At 39.3% G+C, this 19669-nt stretch overlaps 1 protein-coding gene across 21 annotated transcripts in view; it reads left to right on the forward strand.

The window, feature by feature from the left end:
• Positions 1-19669, forward strand: part of LOC18437218 (NOL1/NOP2/sun family protein) — a 125474-nt gene that overhangs the window by 63145 nt on the left and 42660 nt on the right. For 10 of the 21 annotated variants that reach the window (XR_016050958.1, XR_016050959.1, XM_088860330.1 and 7 more), the window contains one exon: positions 1648-1876. The exons of 3 other annotated variants lie outside the window; for them this stretch is intronic. Coding sequence is in view for 8 of the 18 variants with exons in the window: in XM_088860330.1 (XP_088716456.1) it covers positions 1648-1876 (229 nt within the window). In the remaining 10 variants the exon portion in view is untranslated. Of the gene's footprint in view, positions 1-1647; positions 1877-10878; positions 11097-18480; positions 18734-19669 lie in introns of all 21 variants that reach the window. 8 more of the 21 variants (XR_016050954.1, XR_016050963.1, XR_016050966.1 and 5 more) reach the window with 4 other exon arrangements.

Raw genomic sequence — 19669 nt, forward strand, 5'->3', positions numbered from 1 at the left:
CCATTGAAGTTTTACTTGATGTAAAACTGCAAAATCCAAGTAAAAGGTCTTTGTTGAGTAAATAGGATCCTAAGAGTTTATGCTGGATGACTACTTTAGGAAACAGTTTAATCAAAATGGGTTTGCTAATTTGGGTTATGGAAAATTTCTCTCCATTAGCAGCTCGAAAAGTTTGGTTGCATGTTTCCCAAAATTGTTTTGGTAGCAAATTAGGTTTTAAAATACTAACTGATGCTCCTGTATCAAATAAGGCGGGTATGGTCAAAGGTTTGGAATAGTGTTCTTGGAGTATCTGAACAAGGGCTATTGGGGTAGGCTGAAAGGGTAAACTGTTTATGTCTGAAATTTCATCCTGTGGAGACAATATCTCTGGAACACTAGTGTTGCTTATCTCATTGAGCTCAAAATTATCAGCATAAGAAATGGATATCAATGGATCTGGGCTTTGTTCATCATCAAGAGAAAACACAGATTCTAAATCATCATCAATTTCTTCTTCTAAAACCTTTGACAAAAGATGTATTATCTTTTTTTTCTTTTTCTGGTTTGGACAATCTTTTGCAAAATGTCCTTTCTTTCCACAGACATAGCATCTATCTCTTTTTTTGTGTTTTCGAAATCTTGATCGTCGAAGATGTTTGAATCTTTTGAATTTCTTCTTCTTTCTCTTGTGGTCAAACTTCTTTTTTCCTTTCGAGACAGGTGGACATGAACACTGTTTTTCAGCATCACATATAACTTGAGATAAGGTTTATCACAAGATTTTCCAAGTAAATGCTTATTCTTTTCCATTTGTTTCACAAATTCAACTTGATTGCAAAGTCTTTCAAGAGCATGGAGAACAAACTGATATAATTCACCAAAACTGGTGTTTTGAATAGTAAGTCCTTGATTTTCCATTGTCTTTGTTGCTTCTTTATCAAGAGTAGGAGGTATAGATTCAAGATAAAATTGTTTCAAATTTATATCATCAATTCCTCCTATTTTGTGGTATCTTTTGTTCTCTGAAAAATGCTTTTCCAGATCTTGTCTCTTGAATGAACAACACTTAAGCTGGAAAAATTCTTCTCGGATAGCAATTTGCGCATGTTTAATGGGGCTATATCATCAATTCCTCCTATTTTGTGGTATTTTTTGTTCATCTCTGAAAAATGCTTTTCCAGATCTTGTCTCTTGAATGAACAACACTTAAGCTGGAAAAATTCTTCTCGGACAGCAATTTGCACATGTTTAATGGGGCCTGAGAACTTAGAAACCAAGTAATTAAGGAATTAAAAAATGGACTGACTATTTCTTAGCTGTTTGCCGATATTCTCCAACTGTATCATGGTTTGTTTATCAGTGAACAATATATATATCATTCGTTATTTTGATACTTGTATACATCTGGCACCCAAGCACAAGGTGATTATGTTTGATGATGATGTATATCAAGGATGGTATCCCTAATTTTAATCCAATGAGAATTCTTCAACTAGAAAGATATAGATTGCAAATGCTTTTTTAGTGTCTCCTTGCTCTATTTCAAAAAGGTTTGTATTATGCTCCGATACCAATGACGTTGTTTCTTCTTCATAAATGGACCTCTTTTTCTTGTTGAATGTTCTCATGATTTGCATTTTTTTTTGGGCAATTCCCTCTTTTTAGGTGGAGGATGTAAAAAACTTGGCCCTTGAACTGGGCTTGACCTGTATAAAAGCATACAAACTTGATGCTCTTAAGGCTGTTCTACGACCGACTGATGTCCCTATCAACTCTAGCAATGATACATCGGATATGGACATCAAAGGTCCACAAACCCCCGCATTATGTGAAACAGAACTTAAATCTGACATCGACAAACCCTGTATTACTAACTCAATTGATGAGGATACGGGTATGTAACATGTAATTGTTTATTTTGTGCCTTTTGCGTCATGTGTTTTTTGGTTGTTGATATCAATTTTTTGACATTTCAGCTACTCTATTAAGTAGGTTCTCAAGCTGTTAAGTACATCTGCTAATCGTTCTACTCAGAATGCTTTTAGAGAACATAAATGTGCATCACATTGCAACCAGTACCAACTTTTTTCTTTGTATCTTAGTCTTATCTCGAGCACATAGCTTTTCTCTTTTATGGATATCCTCTTTTACTGAAAGGTGTCGCAATGTAGAGTTCTAAAGTATATATTAAATATTTTTTCTCTTTTTATGAACAAATGGAATTTCTACTAATAGTTGCTACAATACAATGGAAAAACAAACCTACTACATTCCAAGGTCTTTAACTCTTTGATAATCGTAATACAAATAGGACCGTGAATGCGATTAGGACTTCTAAACAAGTATGAATCAAGAGATAAAAATAAACTGATAAATAAAACTGGAAGAGTTACTGAGCGTTTGCTTAGGGTTACCACTTAGGACTTAGCACACCCTACTCCCGATATCCAAACTGATGAAGCACTTGATCCTTAGGTCTTGTTGAATCCTCAGAATTTTGTAGCACCTCTAGAATACTCTATCGCAAAAACTGTGGGGCTGAGAGCATGGGCTACTATAATTAGGGTTTCTTTAAACCCTTGTTAAAACCTTTGGTGTATGCCACTGTGTAGCACCTCCCCTTAACCAAGATGAGGTTGGGCGTGCCCTCTCTATGCCCTAGGTGGTGTGTGCCACCCCTAGGCTCTTTTTTGTTTTTTTGAGGGGGGGGTGGTGTGCGCCACCCTAGAGAGAGAGAGAGAGAGAGAGAGAGAGAGGGAGGGAGGTCCGAGGACAGGGGTGAAGAGCATTACAAGAGGACCCCTCCTTATATAGGCCTTAATGGCCCTAAGGTATTCCACTTAGGATTTGGATTCAGTTTGACCTTATGATTTCCAAGTTATATATGAGGTGAGAGATAAATCAGAGCCTCATGATTTGTGGAGAAATATGGGGACCTTTTCTCCTGGTCAATCTAGGATAGGACCCGTCAAATCTCTTCTTGTAGTTTTACTAAAATTTCTTTTCTTTCACAAACACATTATAGAAATTCAAAGTCAGCAAGTCTTGGTCAATTTTTTCAATCAAAGGAATATTTTCCAAAACAAAATATTATTGAAAATAAAAGAAATAAGCTTTATTGTACGTGATGGACAAAACTGTCATTTATCTTATGTTTAGTCTTTATTTGTCTTATGTATCTAAATAAGGGCAGTATTGTTGTAATTAGGGTTATTAGTTATTGTTATAAGATGGGTAGAAGTCACAACTGACCCCTATGCCACTCACTTTCCCTCTCTCTCTCTCTGCCTCTGTCTCACACGTCTCTCTCTCTCTCTCCCTTCTTTTTTTGAAACTGTTAAGGGTAATTATTATTATAATAAGAGTTTTACTAAAGTAAGGGTCGAGGTAACGTATTGGGTCTCTCAAACAAAAATTGGTTGCTAGGGAGTGACTTATTCTAAAAGGCTGGCTCTAACATTAAAGATAGGGGCTTATAGAATATGCCCATTACAAGATAGAAGACTACAATCTGGAAAGAGGGGGCCTCCCCGTCGCGCTAACGATAATGGACTCCCTGTTGAACGCATTTAGACGTGTGCAGGGGGCTGGTTTCTAGCGGCTTCCTTGGCGAGGCGATCTGCGAAGTTGTTAGACGTCCTCCAAATATGCGTCCATGAGACGATTATACCCCTGGAAGTATACGCAATTTTATAAAAAATGTGTGCTAGGTACCAAGGAGGAGGGGCCTTTCTAGCAGCACGGGATATAACGTTTTTGGCATCTCCCTCTATGTGTAGTCGTGGGCTCCAAGAGGGGTTAACTTTCTTGGTTCCCATCAACAGGGCCATGGCCTTTGCGAACTGTGAGTCTTTGTGACCAAGGTGTTCTGAGAAGGATGAGATGACTCCATCGTTATGGTCACGAAAGACTCCTCTTGCGCCCGTTGGGCTTGGATTTCCCAGGGAGCATCCATCAAATTTAACTTAATATCACCCACCCAGGGGGGAGAGTCCAGTTCGATACTCTTGGGTTGTGGTGAGGGGTTAGTTGAATAAGGTTCATTCAGTTGCGAAGGAAACTAGCCGTCGAAATCCCAGTGAACAAATTGTGGTTGGAAGCCCAAAAGATTACCATCGAAGTAACCTTGTGGAATAGAGCTGGGAGTTCGCTTTTGATATCATGGAAAAGTCTCGAATTTCTTTCTAACCAGATGGTCCACAACATTGTGGTTAAAGAGGCTTTCCAGAGGATTCTGCCCGACTTCAGCCAGTTAGATTCGAAGGAGCAGGAAGTTAGCACCGGAATTGAAGGGGGGTAACCCAAGATATTCCAAAAAGTTAGGATAATTCTACTCCAAAGTCGAAGTGCAAACTTGCAATGAATGAACAAGTAGGGGTTTGTTTCTTCCTTGCATAGGCACATGACGCACCTATTGGGAGTTTGGGCACCTCTTTTCTGCAGTACGTTTATAGTAAGTACACGTTTGGAACACGTTCCAGTGAAAGGCTTGGACTTTTGGAGGGGCTATGGATGGCCAAACTTTGGAAAGCACCGGGTTCGGGTTTAGGGGGAAAGAAGGCTGCAGCAATTTCTTGTAGAAGGAGGCCACCGTGAAGGAACCGTTAGGTGAGGGAGTCTTGACCAAGGTGTCTTTCCCCGAGAAGGCGAGAAAGGTGGAGTGGAGGGATTCCGAGAGGGACATAAACTCCAAGGTTTCTTCTTTTATGAGAGGCCTTCTAAAGGATGGGTTCCAAACTCTACGATTGCCTGAAGGTACCATTTCCTTTGAGACCTGGGAGGCTTTGTTAACTGTCGCAACGAATAGGGAAGGGAAGCGTTCTCTTAGCGAGGTGTGACCTAACCAGAGGTCTAACCAAAATCACGCTCTATCCCCGCCTCTAGTATGGAACCGAATAAGTTGTTTAAACGGTCAGAGGGAGGAGAGTAACGATTTCCATACGCTCGAGCCCTTAGTCGTTGGCTAAACCTCAGGCAACCAAAGGTCTGGTGGGATACTATACTTGCATCAGATAACCTAAGCCCACAGTTGGCAGTTCTGAGTGGCCAGTCCCCACCACCATTGCCCAAGAGCGCCAGGTTATGTGTCCTAAGCACTTTGATCCCTAGACTGCCCTGGTGTTTTGGAAGATAGACGTTATCCCACACAATTAGGTGGATCTTATTTGTCACTGCTTCACCTGACCAGAGGAAGTTTCTTGTCAGTTGGTCTTGGCGTTTAGCAATCGAGGCTGGCATATGGAATAATGACATGAGGTATACAGGGGAGTTGGCTAGGGTTGCTTTGATAAGCATTGTTCTCCGTGTAAAGGATAGGTATCTGCCTTTCCATCCTGCCAATCTTCAGTTTACTCTATCAATTACATGAGACCACTGGGATTTCTTTGGCTTCCCCTGTCCCAAGGGCATGCCCAGGTACGATGGGACTTGGAGAGTATCTCATCTCAGGAGGGGGAGATGAGAAACCTATCCAATTTGGATAGTTTAGGTTGGGAGTCGTGGTCTGACTAGGTAAATCGGTTCCCTTGAAGCTGGATGTCTATAAGCTCATTATGAGATATGAAGTCCGAAAAGTCCCGCATTCCTTGGGAAATGTTGGAGTTGGAGTTCCTCTCGAATGACCATCTAGTTGTGTTGAAGTCCCTGCCCAAGCACCACGAGGGGTGAGGGAGCGATGCTACGTAGTCCAGTTCAGCCCAAAGAAGAGTTCTAAGATGGGCTGAGTTTGGATCGTAGATTGTAGAAAATTTCCATAGGACCCCATCTGACCGTCTAGAAAGTAGCGCCGTCACCGATTATGCCTCAATGTGGGAGGAAAATAGATTGTGCTCTGTAGGATTCCAGACCACCAAGATACCGCGTGAAGACACTGTCGTGGGCAGAGAGAGCCATTGACAGGGTTTCCTGCCCCAAACTTGACGGATTAGCTGAAGTGTGGTATCCTGTATTTTGGTCTCAGTTAGGGCTAAGACAGAGGGGCATTGTTTAGCACACACGTCTCTCACTGCATTTCGTTTGCGCGGCTGTCCCAGGCCACATCATTATCTTTATTTTCTTTCATCTCTTTCTCTCTAGGTTCTATCAAAATTGTTTCATTCTCTACTTTAATTTCAACTTGGTATCAGAGCTCGACAATCAGTAAGGATGGTATTGTAGCACGGTACTGTAGTATGTTATTGTAGCAAGGGGTTGATCTTCAAAGGGTACACAGGAACTGTGTTTAGGGATGATACTATCCTTTCAGTTATATGATGTCATCATACCCTAAAAGCCGAAAACGTTTTTTTAGCAGTATCTGTATTAATGCAAATGAGTTTTTTTTTTATGATTCTGGATGTCGATCAAGTATTTATTTGAAAACCTAGTTATTGGATGGATTAGGGTTTGTATGCCCCAATCAAAGAAATACTATCAGTGTTTTTTTTTGTTTTACGTTTTTTTGGAAAAAGGTGGGTGTGATCAGATCTAAGGGTGGTGCAACTGGATCTATAAAACCTTTTATTTGAATAGATCAAAGGGTGAAACTTGATCTCAATTTTTTATTAAGATCTCTGAGGGTATCACCAGATCTTAACTACAATAGAGAATGTCTCTACAGCAATTAAATATGGAGTCTTCTGGACCCCAAATCACTATAGTCAGGTTTGATGGAACTGGCTATTTAGAATGGGTTAGGTTGGTGAGACTATTTTTGAAGACTTTTGATTGTGCCTTGACTACTGTAGTCACTTCGTCGATTGTCAATAAAGAAATGGTGTATTTATGGCACACCTGACTTGGTCATGTCGTCTTTTTCTTTGCATTCTTTATTTCCTATGTTGTCAAAACATTGTAGAACTTCATTTCCTATTAGTATCAAGAAAAGAGTGATCTTCATTTCTCTCTTTATACACTCTGATGTATCTGATCCTTCACTAGTTGCATCTGTGTTTGGATTTCTTTTGTTTGTTACATTTGTGGATGATTGTTCTAGATTTACAACTGTCTATCTAATGAATCAAAAAGATGAAGTTGCTACAGATGAAGTTGCTAATCTTTCCAACTCAAACAATTTAGGAACGAAAGAACGCAAAGTAAAAAACGATGCATGACCAATTCGTGTTTAGCATACACCCTTCCTTTATTCACGATTGAAGATGTGGCTGCTGCAGTCAAGGCGCAATCTGGAGTCTCTAAATAGTACAACCCTCCAATTTTACGTTTTTGCTCAAATGTCTTTCCTGTTTTCAAGTCCTGGAATACACAATTCGAAGGTAAAAAAAGTTATACTGCACTTTAAGGTCTTTGTGAAATTACTAACTGATAGGAGGTTATTAGAAAGATTAGGAACATGTAAGGTGGATGACAAGTTAATAAAAGGAGTAACGTTTATGGTTCCCTTTCCCTTTATTGGAATAAGAGAACCATCTGCTATTTTAATTGATTCTTGATTAGAACAAGGTATATAAGAAGAGAAAAATTAACCATACTCATCATATGTTCAGTTGCTCCAAAATCTATAATCCATGGGGTTTCAGAACTAGTGATATATATATGATGCGCTAATGTAGATATACCTGATTGTCGTATGTGAGACTCAACGGAGGAAGAAGGGTCTCGAATGGAATCCTGTTGCTTGAGATCCAGGAGCTCTCTTTTAGGAATAGTCACCAACTCTTCTTCAGGTCCAAAGGAGATGATATCTTGCTGGCCTTGAATAACTGGGGCATTACTTTCACTGTTTTGTTGCTGAATTTGCCCTTGGAAAATTTTGCCTTGGGTGTCCAACTAGATCCCAACATGTGTCCCGTGTGCGTCGAGTCTTCTCATAGTGGGTGAACTTTAATTTGTCGTCCTCATCAGATCTGGGGTTTCCACAGCCACGTCCACAGTCCCCCATCTCAGCCTCGACCATGGATCCCAAAGCGTTCTGCAACTTGAGTACCGCTAAAACTTGTGAATAAGGCCGATCTTTCAGTTTCACCCATAGATACTTCCATTGTTTTGCATTCAGTCTCTTCATGCTGAAGAAGGGAGAAAACAGTATAACTGATGGAAAGGTCTTGCCACCGAGGATATTTACCTTAATTGTTTCATACTATCCATTAACTCCCCCCAAAAGATAGAAAATCTTCCTTTGTTCTAGTCTCGCTCTATTCCTTTGCTCAAGAAGAACACTATCTTGTCTAATGCTTGCTTAGTTTATCCCAAAGACCATGTAGATGAGCATAATAGTCTACCAGTGACAAGTCATCCTCTTTAAAATCATTGATTTGTTGCTCCAATTCATAACCATTGCAATATTTTTCGTATGGGAATAGAACTCAAAGGCGGCCTCCCATAATTCCTTAGAGGTATTGTAGTTTATAAAGAATCTTGACTCATATTCCGTTGCACTGAAAATAATATCTAATTCATAATAGCCATACCTTCATCCTCCCAGTCTGCATGTTTAGCTTCCTTCAGGTCAGGTTTAACCACATGGCCGCCAATGTATCCCACTTTTTTCTTTCCACCCAAAAATAGTATAACTGACCTGGTCCACTCCAAAAAATTTGGTTCCATTGAACTTGACTGTGCTGATTTGGGGTCCATATGACTCGATATTTGATACCTGTAGAGACATTCTCTACTGTAGTTAAGCGCCTGTTACGCGCTCAGTCCTTAAATCAACAATTGAGATCAAGTTACACCCTTAGTTCTTAATCAACAATTGAGATCAAGTTACACCCTTTGATCTCTTCAAATAAAAGGTTTTACAGATCTGGTTACATCATCAAATTTGATCACACTCCCTTTTTTTTAGAAAAACATAAAAAAAAACACTAACAATACTTCTTTGATTCGGGTACACAAACCCTAATCCATCCAACAATTTGGTGTTCGAATAAATACTTGGTCAGCATCCAGAATCATAAAAAAACTCAGCTCCATTGGTGCAGATGCTGCTGAAAAACGTTGGGGTTTTATGGCACCCAATGGATGACGTCATCCCTAAATACAGTTGTGCACCTTTTTGAAGGTCGTCCCCTGCTATAGTACCTATGATACCATCCTTATTGATTGTCGGGCTTTGATACTAAGTTGAAATTAAAATAGAGAAAAAAACAGTTTGGTAGGGTCTAGTGGAGAAAGAGAGGAAAAAAAATAAAAATGATGAAGAAGAAGAAGGGAGAGAGTTTGGAGCCCCTCTTTCAGAAGGAATCTCACTGAAGAGGAAACTAGACTCTTCATCTCTCTTTCAGCTGCTTTGCACCCCTTTTTCTTAGCTCCGGTTGGGAAGGACACTTTTGTATGGACTCTCACTCCATCCGGTACATTTTCAGTGGCCTCTTTTTATAAAAAACTCATCCAACCTCCTACCTTCCCTCTTAATCCGATCTTCATCCTCTCTAAGGTCTGGCACACCATTGCTCTACCAAAAGTTCAGGCGTTCAATTGGATTGCCTGTTGTCAAAGGGCTCTCACAGTTGACCAGATCCCAAAAAGAGGCATTCCACTCCCCAATAGGTGTGCCATGTGCATGAGTGACGAGGAATCAAACCCTCACCTTTTCATTCACTGTAGTCTTGCCTACGATCTGTTGTGAAAGGTACTTCAGTTGTTCCACTTTCAATGGGTCACCCCACCCTCGGTCATGGCTCTCATCTCTTCATACTACGTATGCCATTGGTCGAAAGCCGGTAGAACTTTGTGGAAGTCTACCATTGCTACAACTTCCTGGGTAATTTGGTTAGAAAGGAACGAGAGAATCTTCCAAAGGCATAAAAATGAAGTCCTAGTGCTTTTCTATAAGGTTACAACCCTAATAACGTTTTGGGCCTCTAATCATAGGGCCGTTGTGGGGATCCCCGCAAATACGTTTCTCAGCCAATGGGAGAATATTCTTAACCTCTAGCCACATAAGACCCAAAGACCTCACAACTGGCAGCCTCCTCCAGAAGGTGCCATAAAGCTCAACTTTGGTGGTTGTTTGCTGGGTAACCTGGGCTCGTCTGGAGCTGGAGGTGTCTTTTGTGATCATAAATGCAATATCACTCAGAATACTTGGGACAGGAAGACTCCCAATATGCAGAAGCCATGGCTTTTCTTATGGGTCTCAAAAATTTTAACCCTTCATGGGGCTCAATCTTGGTGGTGGAAGGAGACTCCAAAAGTGTCATTTCCTGGGCTGCTGGCACTACAACACCTCCTTGCTACCTCTCCACTATTTTTGATGAAATTGATTTCATATGCAGGGATATGAAAGTCTCTTGGAGGTATACTTGGCAGATGTCGAACGAGTTTGTCGATCTTCTCGCTAAAGACGGAACAAGGGCCCGTCCTGAAGACCCCGCCTGGTCCATCTCCTTTTTTGCTCTGGAGCCTTTTTTGCTCTGGACCACATAGGGCGTCTAGGGGTGTAATTAGTCACACCTACTCATCTTGTAATTGGGCGCTCCTATAAGCCCCATTTTTTGTTATACTCAATTTTTGTATAAGGCCGCTGGACCAAATTTTTTGACCGAGAGACCCGTCTCGTGGGTACTCCAGGTCCCATCCTCCCCCCCTCTTCTATGTACTCTCTTTCCTTACAACAATACAATGTTAACTTTAGCAAAAAAAAGAAAAAGAAGAAGAAGGGAGAGAGAGACATGTGAGAGATAGAGAGGGAAAGTGAGTAACTTAGAGGTAACTTGTGATCTCTACCCCTCTTATAACATTAAGTGATGACCCTAATTACAATTTATGGACAATACCACCCTTTAGAGACATAAGACAATTAATGACTAAAGAAAAGATAAAGGACAATTATGTCCGTCATATATAATAAAACTTATTCCTTTTATTTCCAATGTTTTCTTCTACTTCTATTCGTTTTCTTAATCCGAATATATACCTGTTAACTCAATGACTGAAACTATTTTATTTGGAAAGGTTTAATTCTTACTTTTGTAAGTGGCAAGTGGTTATTGCGACACATTGAAGGATCATCAAAGCCTCCAGTTGAGTTTCTTCCAACACAAGAGATTAATGTAGATGTAACCACTAAGAAAGTTGCTTACTTGAAGCGCACTTATACTGATTGATTATCTAAGGATCAGAACCTCATCAGTTCTATTTGTTCCACTCTTTCGGAGGAACTTATTCTGCAGGTAATTAATTTACGAACTACTATAGCATTATGGGAGGTTCTTTATGACTTTTTTGAAGTTTGCTTTGTTCTTGTAAAAAAAATAACATTTCAACCTCTGAATTTTATGACAAGATAAAAGCCCTTTTGTAATCTGCCTGTTCTGGTGCATGATCCTCTAATTGAAAGGGACAAGGTCCATTATATTTTGAGAGGTTTAGGGATAATTATAAAGTGTTTGTGTCCTTTGTGTTGATGAATACTCCATATCTCATTTAGTTATTGTTGCAACATGAAGTGTTATTCAAACTTAAAATCCTCATTGGATAAGTCTTCTACGACAGATTCTCATCTCTTTTTATACTCAAACAGTAATTCAATTATTAATACATGCTGGAATTGAAATTGTGGTGGAAGAGGTAGAGGATATAGAGGTAAAGGACATGAAGATCGAGGTGGAAGAACTAATTTCCATCCTAATGGGGGTTGTGGTTTACTACCTGCCAGTAGGATCATTTGTCGCTTCAGATGGTGGTGTTCTGTGCCAGATATTGGCTGCTAACTCCTTTAATCCAATCTTCAGTTTTCATTGTAGGTCCAAGAAGAGGTCGTCCTCAATAGCTCAATAGAGAGAGTGCTGATTTAAGAGAGGGCTTTGGAGAGAGAAGGCTTAGGGCTTACCAGGAAATAGAGATGGTGATGATGCTCTTCTAGGGCTTTGAGATGAGCATGAGAGGGAGAAGAGATGAGCATGAGAGGGAGAAGAGGATGTGCGAAATAGAGAGGAAAGTGGTTTTTGGGATTGCTTTTTTTTTTTTCTTGGGCAGCAAATAAGGGGATGGCTTTTTTTAGATAGAGATGCGCACAATGGATAATCCATCACGCACATAAAAGATTTTCCAGCCCTTCCTGTGTGTAATGGATATCATGATTTTTGGGAAAATCTTGTGTAATGTATTGTCATTTCCTTATTATTAAAATGTACCCAAACAGTGTAAATACCATATTTCCTAGTAATCTATTACCCTGTAATATATTTTCAAGTACCCAAACGGCCCCTGAGGGAATTGTTATACACGTATGCTCCCATAAGAGCAAGCTATTTGCACGAGAGCATGCTATATGCGCTCATGTTAATATTTGATACTTTGTGTTTGATAAATTTCCCTGTAATAAATTCTCAAAGCAAAGTACAAACACAGTAATATACTAAGGGCCTGTTTGGATCGGAGGAAATTAGGAATCTTGGATGTTCGAAATCCAAGAAAATCCATAGATTTTCAGTATCAAGGATTCTTGTCATGGATTCCACAAATCTCTTGTTTGGATAAACTATACGAAATTCGTGGATTCTTTACAATGTGGAAGGAATTATCATACAACTGTTAGGTGCTATGATTGTTATAAAACCCAGCCCATAGAATGTCAAGTTGTTGCCCCAAATCATTCTTTGGAGAACTTGGCTATCACTTCACCTACAAAGACAGGTTGGGTTGTGGATAGTGGTGTTGTAAATCATGTATTAGGTGATAGTGATATGTTTTCATCCCTAATTCCTACTCTGGTAATGGTCAATTGTGATTGGTGATGGAACCTACCTCAATATCACTCATGTAGGAAATGTCAAAGTTCAGTCTCCTCCTGTGGTCCTATTTATTTATCTAATATTCTCTTTGTTCCTAAAATGCATCAAAATCTTATTCATGGTTAGGCCGAGAAAGTTCTATTGCATGTGTATTTACCCCAGATTTTGTTTTTTTGAAGGAACAACAATCAGATAACATGCGCTAAAGGGTCTTGTTGGGGACAACTTTATATTCTCGACGATCATGTTAAGAAGAAGCTCTTGTTGTTCTTTTCTTCTCTTAGTGTCAATAAAGATGCAAGTGTTTGGTGTCATTGTTTTGGTCATTGAAGTCTTGAGTTTTTGAATAAATTATGTAAAGAGGCCTTAATACCCATCTAATCTTGAGATTCAATCTTTGTTTGTGTGTCATGGATGTCAATTGAGTAAAATTGTGAAACTTCCATTTATGATTCACAATAAAAGAGCTTACGCTCTGTTTCATTCAATGATTGAAAAGTCGTCCGCCCGACTACCTAGGCTGACTTTTGGATGAGCCGCCTAGGTGTTTATAAATTGAACACTATTAGGCAGCCCGAACTAGGCGCTCGGCTAGGTGGTTGAAAAGGCGGCCACCTAGGTGGCCTGCACGAGTTTGGTTGAAAGAAATTTCGGGAGGGGGCAAAAAATGTCATTCTACCCCTTTAAAAGGGGGGATAAGGGTTTGGGGGTTCATTCTTGCCCCCAAAAACAATTTCAGTGAACGTTAAAGTAAGAAACAACTTGAAAAAAACTAGATTTGAAGATTTTTTGAGAGATCGAATTTTTTTTCGAAATCCTCGAATGGTCACGATATTAAAGGATATTCATCCCCAATCTTTTTGAGGCTTATAGGGGTTGTAAAAGAGGACATTTGGTATCCCAAACATTTCGGTTAGGCCTGAAATCGAGTCCACTTTAAGAAGGTTGGTATATTTCAATAGTTTTCATTAGGTTTTGTATTTTTTCCCCTTAATGTCTAATGATATTATTATTTGTTATTTGTATTTTTTCTTTGATACTTTGTGATATATATTTGATATGTTATTGTCTATTTACTAATGTTATTAGTTATTTTAATAATTGCTTAATTCTTAGTTGCTCATTAAATAATTGCATGTGCAATGTGTTTTCTTGATGTATGATTCATAAAGCATAATTGTTTTATTAGTTAGTTTAGTATTTGCTTAATGCTTATTAAATAATTGCATGTGTGATATTCTTTTTCGATTTTGTGTTATATCATTGCAATTTAATCTGTGCTTCCGGCTTCCAACATCTTAACAATATGTTATGTACAAAACTTATTAAATAATAAAACAAACAATTCGATATATAATAAAATGGGGGGAGGTGTGGGGGAACATCCATTGAGGGAACATCCCAGTGATAAATGACATGCATCCATTGAGGGAACATCCCTCTTTATACCATCTTTATAATTTTTCCCTTCTGGAAATGATAGGAGGCATCGTTTAGAAGCACTTAACTCTCTACTCTTCTTGAACAAGCAATTTTATATGGCTTTGGATGGGGATCAGTCTTAGGATGCAATTTGTTCACCTTTTCTTGTTGGGCTATGTTCTTGCAATTTCCTCCATCAACAATTGCATTATATACTTTGCCTTCTCATGTGCAATTTCCTCTGGTTCATAAGCAACTCTCTTTAGGAGCTCGGGGTGATGTCATGAATTTTTGGATAAGTAGTCTCCCGTTGGAAAGTTTTGACTTAATATTCAGTGAGCGCTTCTAGTTTCTCATCATAAATGGGCACCTTCGTATTCATTCATGTATTCCTTATGTTCTACACCCCATTAAGCTGCTACTATATCAAATCTTCAATAGAAGAGGACTTGAGATGGACTATGTGACCAGGCAAGTGAATGACGATTAAATTTTTTCGATCTTTTCTCTTGTATTGCCACCTGAATTGCCCACAAGTCTCCAATTACAATGTATATGTAAACCAAATAAAATGCCAAGAACTCTCACTTGCTTGCCATTAAAACAACAATTACATTGATATCATAGATTTGGAAATTGCACAAAAGATGTGCATAAACCAAGAGAGCATGAATCAGTAAGAATACCACATACCTTACCTCAGGCTACCCCCAAGGACTTCGTACACCCCACACCAGGTCTCATTCACTAATGGCCCACTTGATCTCGGTTCAAGAACTTGTCTCACAACTTGGGAAGCCTAGGCAAAACCAGCAAAGAGCATAACATGGGATATCCTTGACCGAGGCTCAACATTTGAGCATAATGCCAAGACCTAGGGCTAGGCTATCTGGCTTGGGCGTGCCACCCCTTAGGGTTTGGTCTCTTTCCTAAACCCTAATCTTAGAGAGGGAAGAAGAGAGAAGTTTAGAGAGGGGCATGCCAACCCCTTGAGGTTCTGGAAGAGAGAGAGAGAGTTAGGGTGAAGAGAAGAACCCCCTATAGGTAGTTTATATAGAACAATGGCTAGGGTTCTAGTGTTAGAGTTTTTCCATCATTATGAGATTTATTCTTGACCTTTGATCTTGAGGACCTGTGGGGTGAAGAGATCTCATGCATTCATTCCTTAGATCAGCCATCATGATTAAAGGAATGAGGTGGTATTATCCCTCAATTTGCATAACTCCATTCCCATCAAATATTATGTAGAGAAAGTATTAAAACTATTCAATTTATTTTCTTACACTTTCCCTTTTGAAAACAATCAGAATCTCTACACAAACGGTTTTCTAAAAGTTTCAAGTCAACACATAACTTAATTGCCATATTTCAATTTAGGAAAGTATGGAGGAGGTGGGGCGCACCACCCATAAGGTGGCCATGTGGGCCCCACACCCCATATATTGGTGAGCCCAATGGGCCCCAATGTCTTAAACATTATTTTCAGATAATATAATAATTTTATAAGGCCTCTAAATATTTTATTTTTCTCTCTGATTAAAATAAATTTAGAAATTGATTTTTCCTTATTTAAAAATTATTTTTCAATAAAATGAAATACCTAGAGATGTTTAAAAATTCATTTTAGTTATCTAAAAAATAACTAAAACATGTTTAAATACATCTAAGAAGATTTGATGGGAATTGGATCCATAGAGGTAGGATTAATTTATTGAGGACTCCATCCTCTCTAGAGATCGTATCTCACTGCACCTTCTCAAACTAGCCCAATAGTTCTCATGCCCTTTGCAAGGGTTCATGATTGAGCTATCAAAGTCTATCAATAAATGAAGGAGATACAATCCTAGACCATGGATTATAGGTGCCTCCTTGAGGACAAGTCTAGGCCCCATTTCAGTGGTATGCGGCATGGGTCCTTCCAACAGAGTCTAGTACTGTAGGGAGTCTTCTCTTCTGCACATGTACATGTCACAGACCCTTATTCAAAAAGGCTGCTTCCTTGACGACTATCTAGTGTATATGCCATGCAATGGAAATGATGAGGATTTAGGTCCGTCCTTTTAGGCTATCCATCTCACACATGGGTCAAGTCCATGTCCCCTAGCAAACTGTCCTGGGCACAACTCCAACCTCATAAAGGGATAATACCAAATCGAAAACTCTCATCGGTTGTGCTTACACAATGCTCAGGACTACGGGTTTTGAACATCACATTGAGCCATAGCCAGTCAAAACTCATGTCAATCTAGGCATTAGAAAATGCCTTTCAGTCCAATGTTGATCACACTCCCATTGGAGCTAATATTTCACTATATGTTTTCAGTACATGCTCTCATAAGGCCTTTAAATTGCCACATAACCCCAACAAGACTTGTCTACGGTTACCCGCTCTTGAACTTGAAGCGAGTGAAAACCTCTCACTGGTCTCAGTTGGTGACTCAAACCAAAGCTGTATCATCTCCTTTACAATCTGAACATGTGCTGTCAACATCTTATTTTCGAGAGGGAATAGTATGGAAACCATGTCATTGACTTCTACTATGAATTTGTGTTGGGGTTTATGGCCTTTAAAGGCCTAGAGAGAATGTTAAAAATAATATCTATAGTGAATTATGCACTTCAATTGGAGAGAGAGTGTGTGTTGATTGATCAAGGGTTGGGCGGTTCATGGCCCTGGTTAAGTCCAAAACCCTTATCTCTTAGTATGTAGCACGACCGAAAAGGCTTTATAGTGGATCAACCCTTGTCGGCCTATGAGAGCGAGAACTGTGTGGTCTTCTGTGTGCGATTGTATACCTATAAGAGTGAGAGCAAAAGCCTCAACAAACTTCTGCATGGCATGTATATATAATAGTCGCATTAAAAAGAAGCTTGCCTATAGAGGAACTGTGTACATATACATAGAGAGAGCCCCTAGAGAGAGCCCCTTTTGTATTGTAGTGTTAGGTGCTATACTAGCTCTTAGAGAGGGGAGGAGGGGGGGAACTGAAATCCACATTGTGGGATTACGCTTCTACTGTTTAGTGGGCCAACTTCTACAAGTCAATTATGAGTCCCTGCACAAGATTGTGGGTCATGGGTCTTTGTTGGGTTGGTTTCAGAAGACAGTTGTGGGTCATGGTTACAGGGTTGGGTGGAGTGCCCCTATAGTCAATAATTTTGATCTATTGGTACCAGCTCACTTCTAGATATTATATTTTTCGTATAAAAAATGTTTATGTGAATTTTAGAATTTTTTTTTAGAATTTTTGAAATTTATTTCCGTCATAAAATATTTAAAACGGTATTTTTGAAATGTTTAGAATAAGAAAGGGCACATATGGGGAACTTGGATCCAGCTCCTTATGTGTGCCACCCGCACATGGTGCGATATGTGACATATGGGGCGCACTTGAGGCCCATAGGGGTGGCATCTGACCATTTACGTTTGAAATAAGGTGGTCACAATATCTATGACTGTGTACATTTTGAGATTCTCGAGATTCACATTGGAGCAACCGGCTCTTTAGGTTCGACAGTTGGTAGCTTTTGAATTTTTTAATATATATTATTGTACCCTATTAAGATCATTGTCAGGTTTTGTTTTTCTCTCCCTCTCTCTCCCAGCAAAAGGATTCATGTCAGAACCCCCAAACCCCTTTTTGCTCACCCAAAAAACCCAAAAAGCTCATCCTTGTTCTCTCCCTATTTCTCTGTCTAACGCAACCTTTGCTCTCACCCATCTCACTCTTTCTTTCCATAAACCTCTCTCTTCTTTGTTTTTCTCTCTCTATCCCAACCTCTGTACCCTATTCTTGAAGCCTCCATCCTTTCTCTATGTTTATCTTTCTAACCTGCCACTCCTTTGTTGCCTTCTTCAATTGTCCCTCTTCTCTCTTTGAGAGCTCAGTTGCCTTCTTCAATCCTCGAGAGAGAGAGAGAGAGAGAGAGAGAGAGAGAGAGTACGTAGAAGACAAGAAGCCATCTGCATACTGCATAAAGATATCAAATATGTCACTTTTCCCTCTTTGTTGCGTCTTTTATTGTGTCATTCTCTTATGCTTTAAATGGAATGGGGCCTTTCCCATCTCTCATACTTGCTTGTTGTTGTGGTTACGCTCAAAGGCTGCCTGTATGAAACTACTGGGTTTATTAGTTTATGTTTTTCTGAGAGATTGGAAAAAGTGACTTTTATGGAATCTTAAGGGGTGATATGATCAACAATCACTTGTTTTATTGTGGTGGACTAGAGCAACAACATCCTTATAGAAAGATACTATTTGTTCAAAATTTTGTATGTCATGGTGGTCCTGGAACATTGGGCTTGCAATCCTCTATGGTGTAAAATATCATTTTTTGGTATCATTTTGCTTTGTGTTAGTTTTCCGTCTTTTATTTTCTGAATATATTTTATGTATAGTAGGTGCTCTCTGACGCAACTCCAACTTTTAATGTCATGATCCATCCAAATATTGAAGTACACGTAGCTCCCCACCATGCATTTGTCTGTTAGTCTTCTCCCAAACTCAGCCTACTCTTTGTCGCACTTGGAGTCTCTCTATGAAGTTAGAAAGTGGAAGCATGGTTATGTTCGTAAAAGTTCACCCAATTTTTGTAGCATAAGCCGCTCTATTATGAATTCGACCACTAATTTTGGCAGCTCGATGGACACGGTACGTATCTTTTATATATCTTCATAGCTAATTTAAGGGTATTGAAGCAACTTAAATTACTAATTAAATACATATGGCTTCTTGTCTTCTACGTACTCCCTCCCTCTCTCTCGCTCTCTCTCTCTAGAGGATTGAAAATGGCAACTGAGCTCTCAAAGAGAGAAGAGGGACAGTTGAAGAAGGCAACAAGGGAGTGGCAGGTTAGATAGATAAACACATAGAGAGAAGGGAGGTTTTGAGGATTGGGTACAGAGGTCGGGATAGAGAGAGAAACACATAGAAGAGAGAGGTTTGCAGACAAAGAGTGAGATGGGTGAGAGCAGAGGTTGGGTTAGAGAGAGAAACAAGGAGAGATGGAGGATGAGCTTTTTGGGTATTTTTGGGTGAGCAAAAAGGGGTTTGGGGGTTTTGACATGAATCCTTTAACTGGGAGAGAGCGGGAGAGAAAAACAAAACCTGACATTGATCTTGATAGGGTACAGTAATATATATTAAAAAATTCAAAAGCTACTGGCTACCCCAACTTGAAGAGCCGGTTGCTCCAGCGTGAATCTCGAGGATCTTCAAATTTACACGGTTATAGTTATTGTGGCCACCTTATTTCAAACGTAAATGGTCTGATGCTATACATTCCCAATTTTTATTTGGTAGTGTTTTTTTATATTAAAGTTAGTTATGTCAAAATAAACTTTTAAAAGAAAAGATTGTGTCCTAGCTTTGTGGGAGATTTTTTGATTGAATAAATGTTGTCTTTTGACTTTTTACAAATTTTAAAAAAGATAATAGGAAGTTCTAGATTGGGTATAGTCTTATTCAAATTAGAAGTTGGAGTTGCGTCAAATTATAAGGGGATAACGTTCGTAATAATCATTCCAAAATCATGATGGCAGATTTGTGAGAATGCTTACTCAGGTTTGTTCTCTTTCACCACAAGGA

The sequence above is a fragment of the Amborella trichopoda genome, chromosome 3 (assembly GCF_054954075.1).
Source record: "Amborella trichopoda isolate Santa Cruz 75 chromosome 3, AtrichopodaSantaCruz75HAP2 v2.0, whole genome shotgun sequence".
NCBI classification, from domain to species: Eukaryota; Viridiplantae; Streptophyta; class Magnoliopsida; order Amborellales; family Amborellaceae; genus Amborella; species Amborella trichopoda.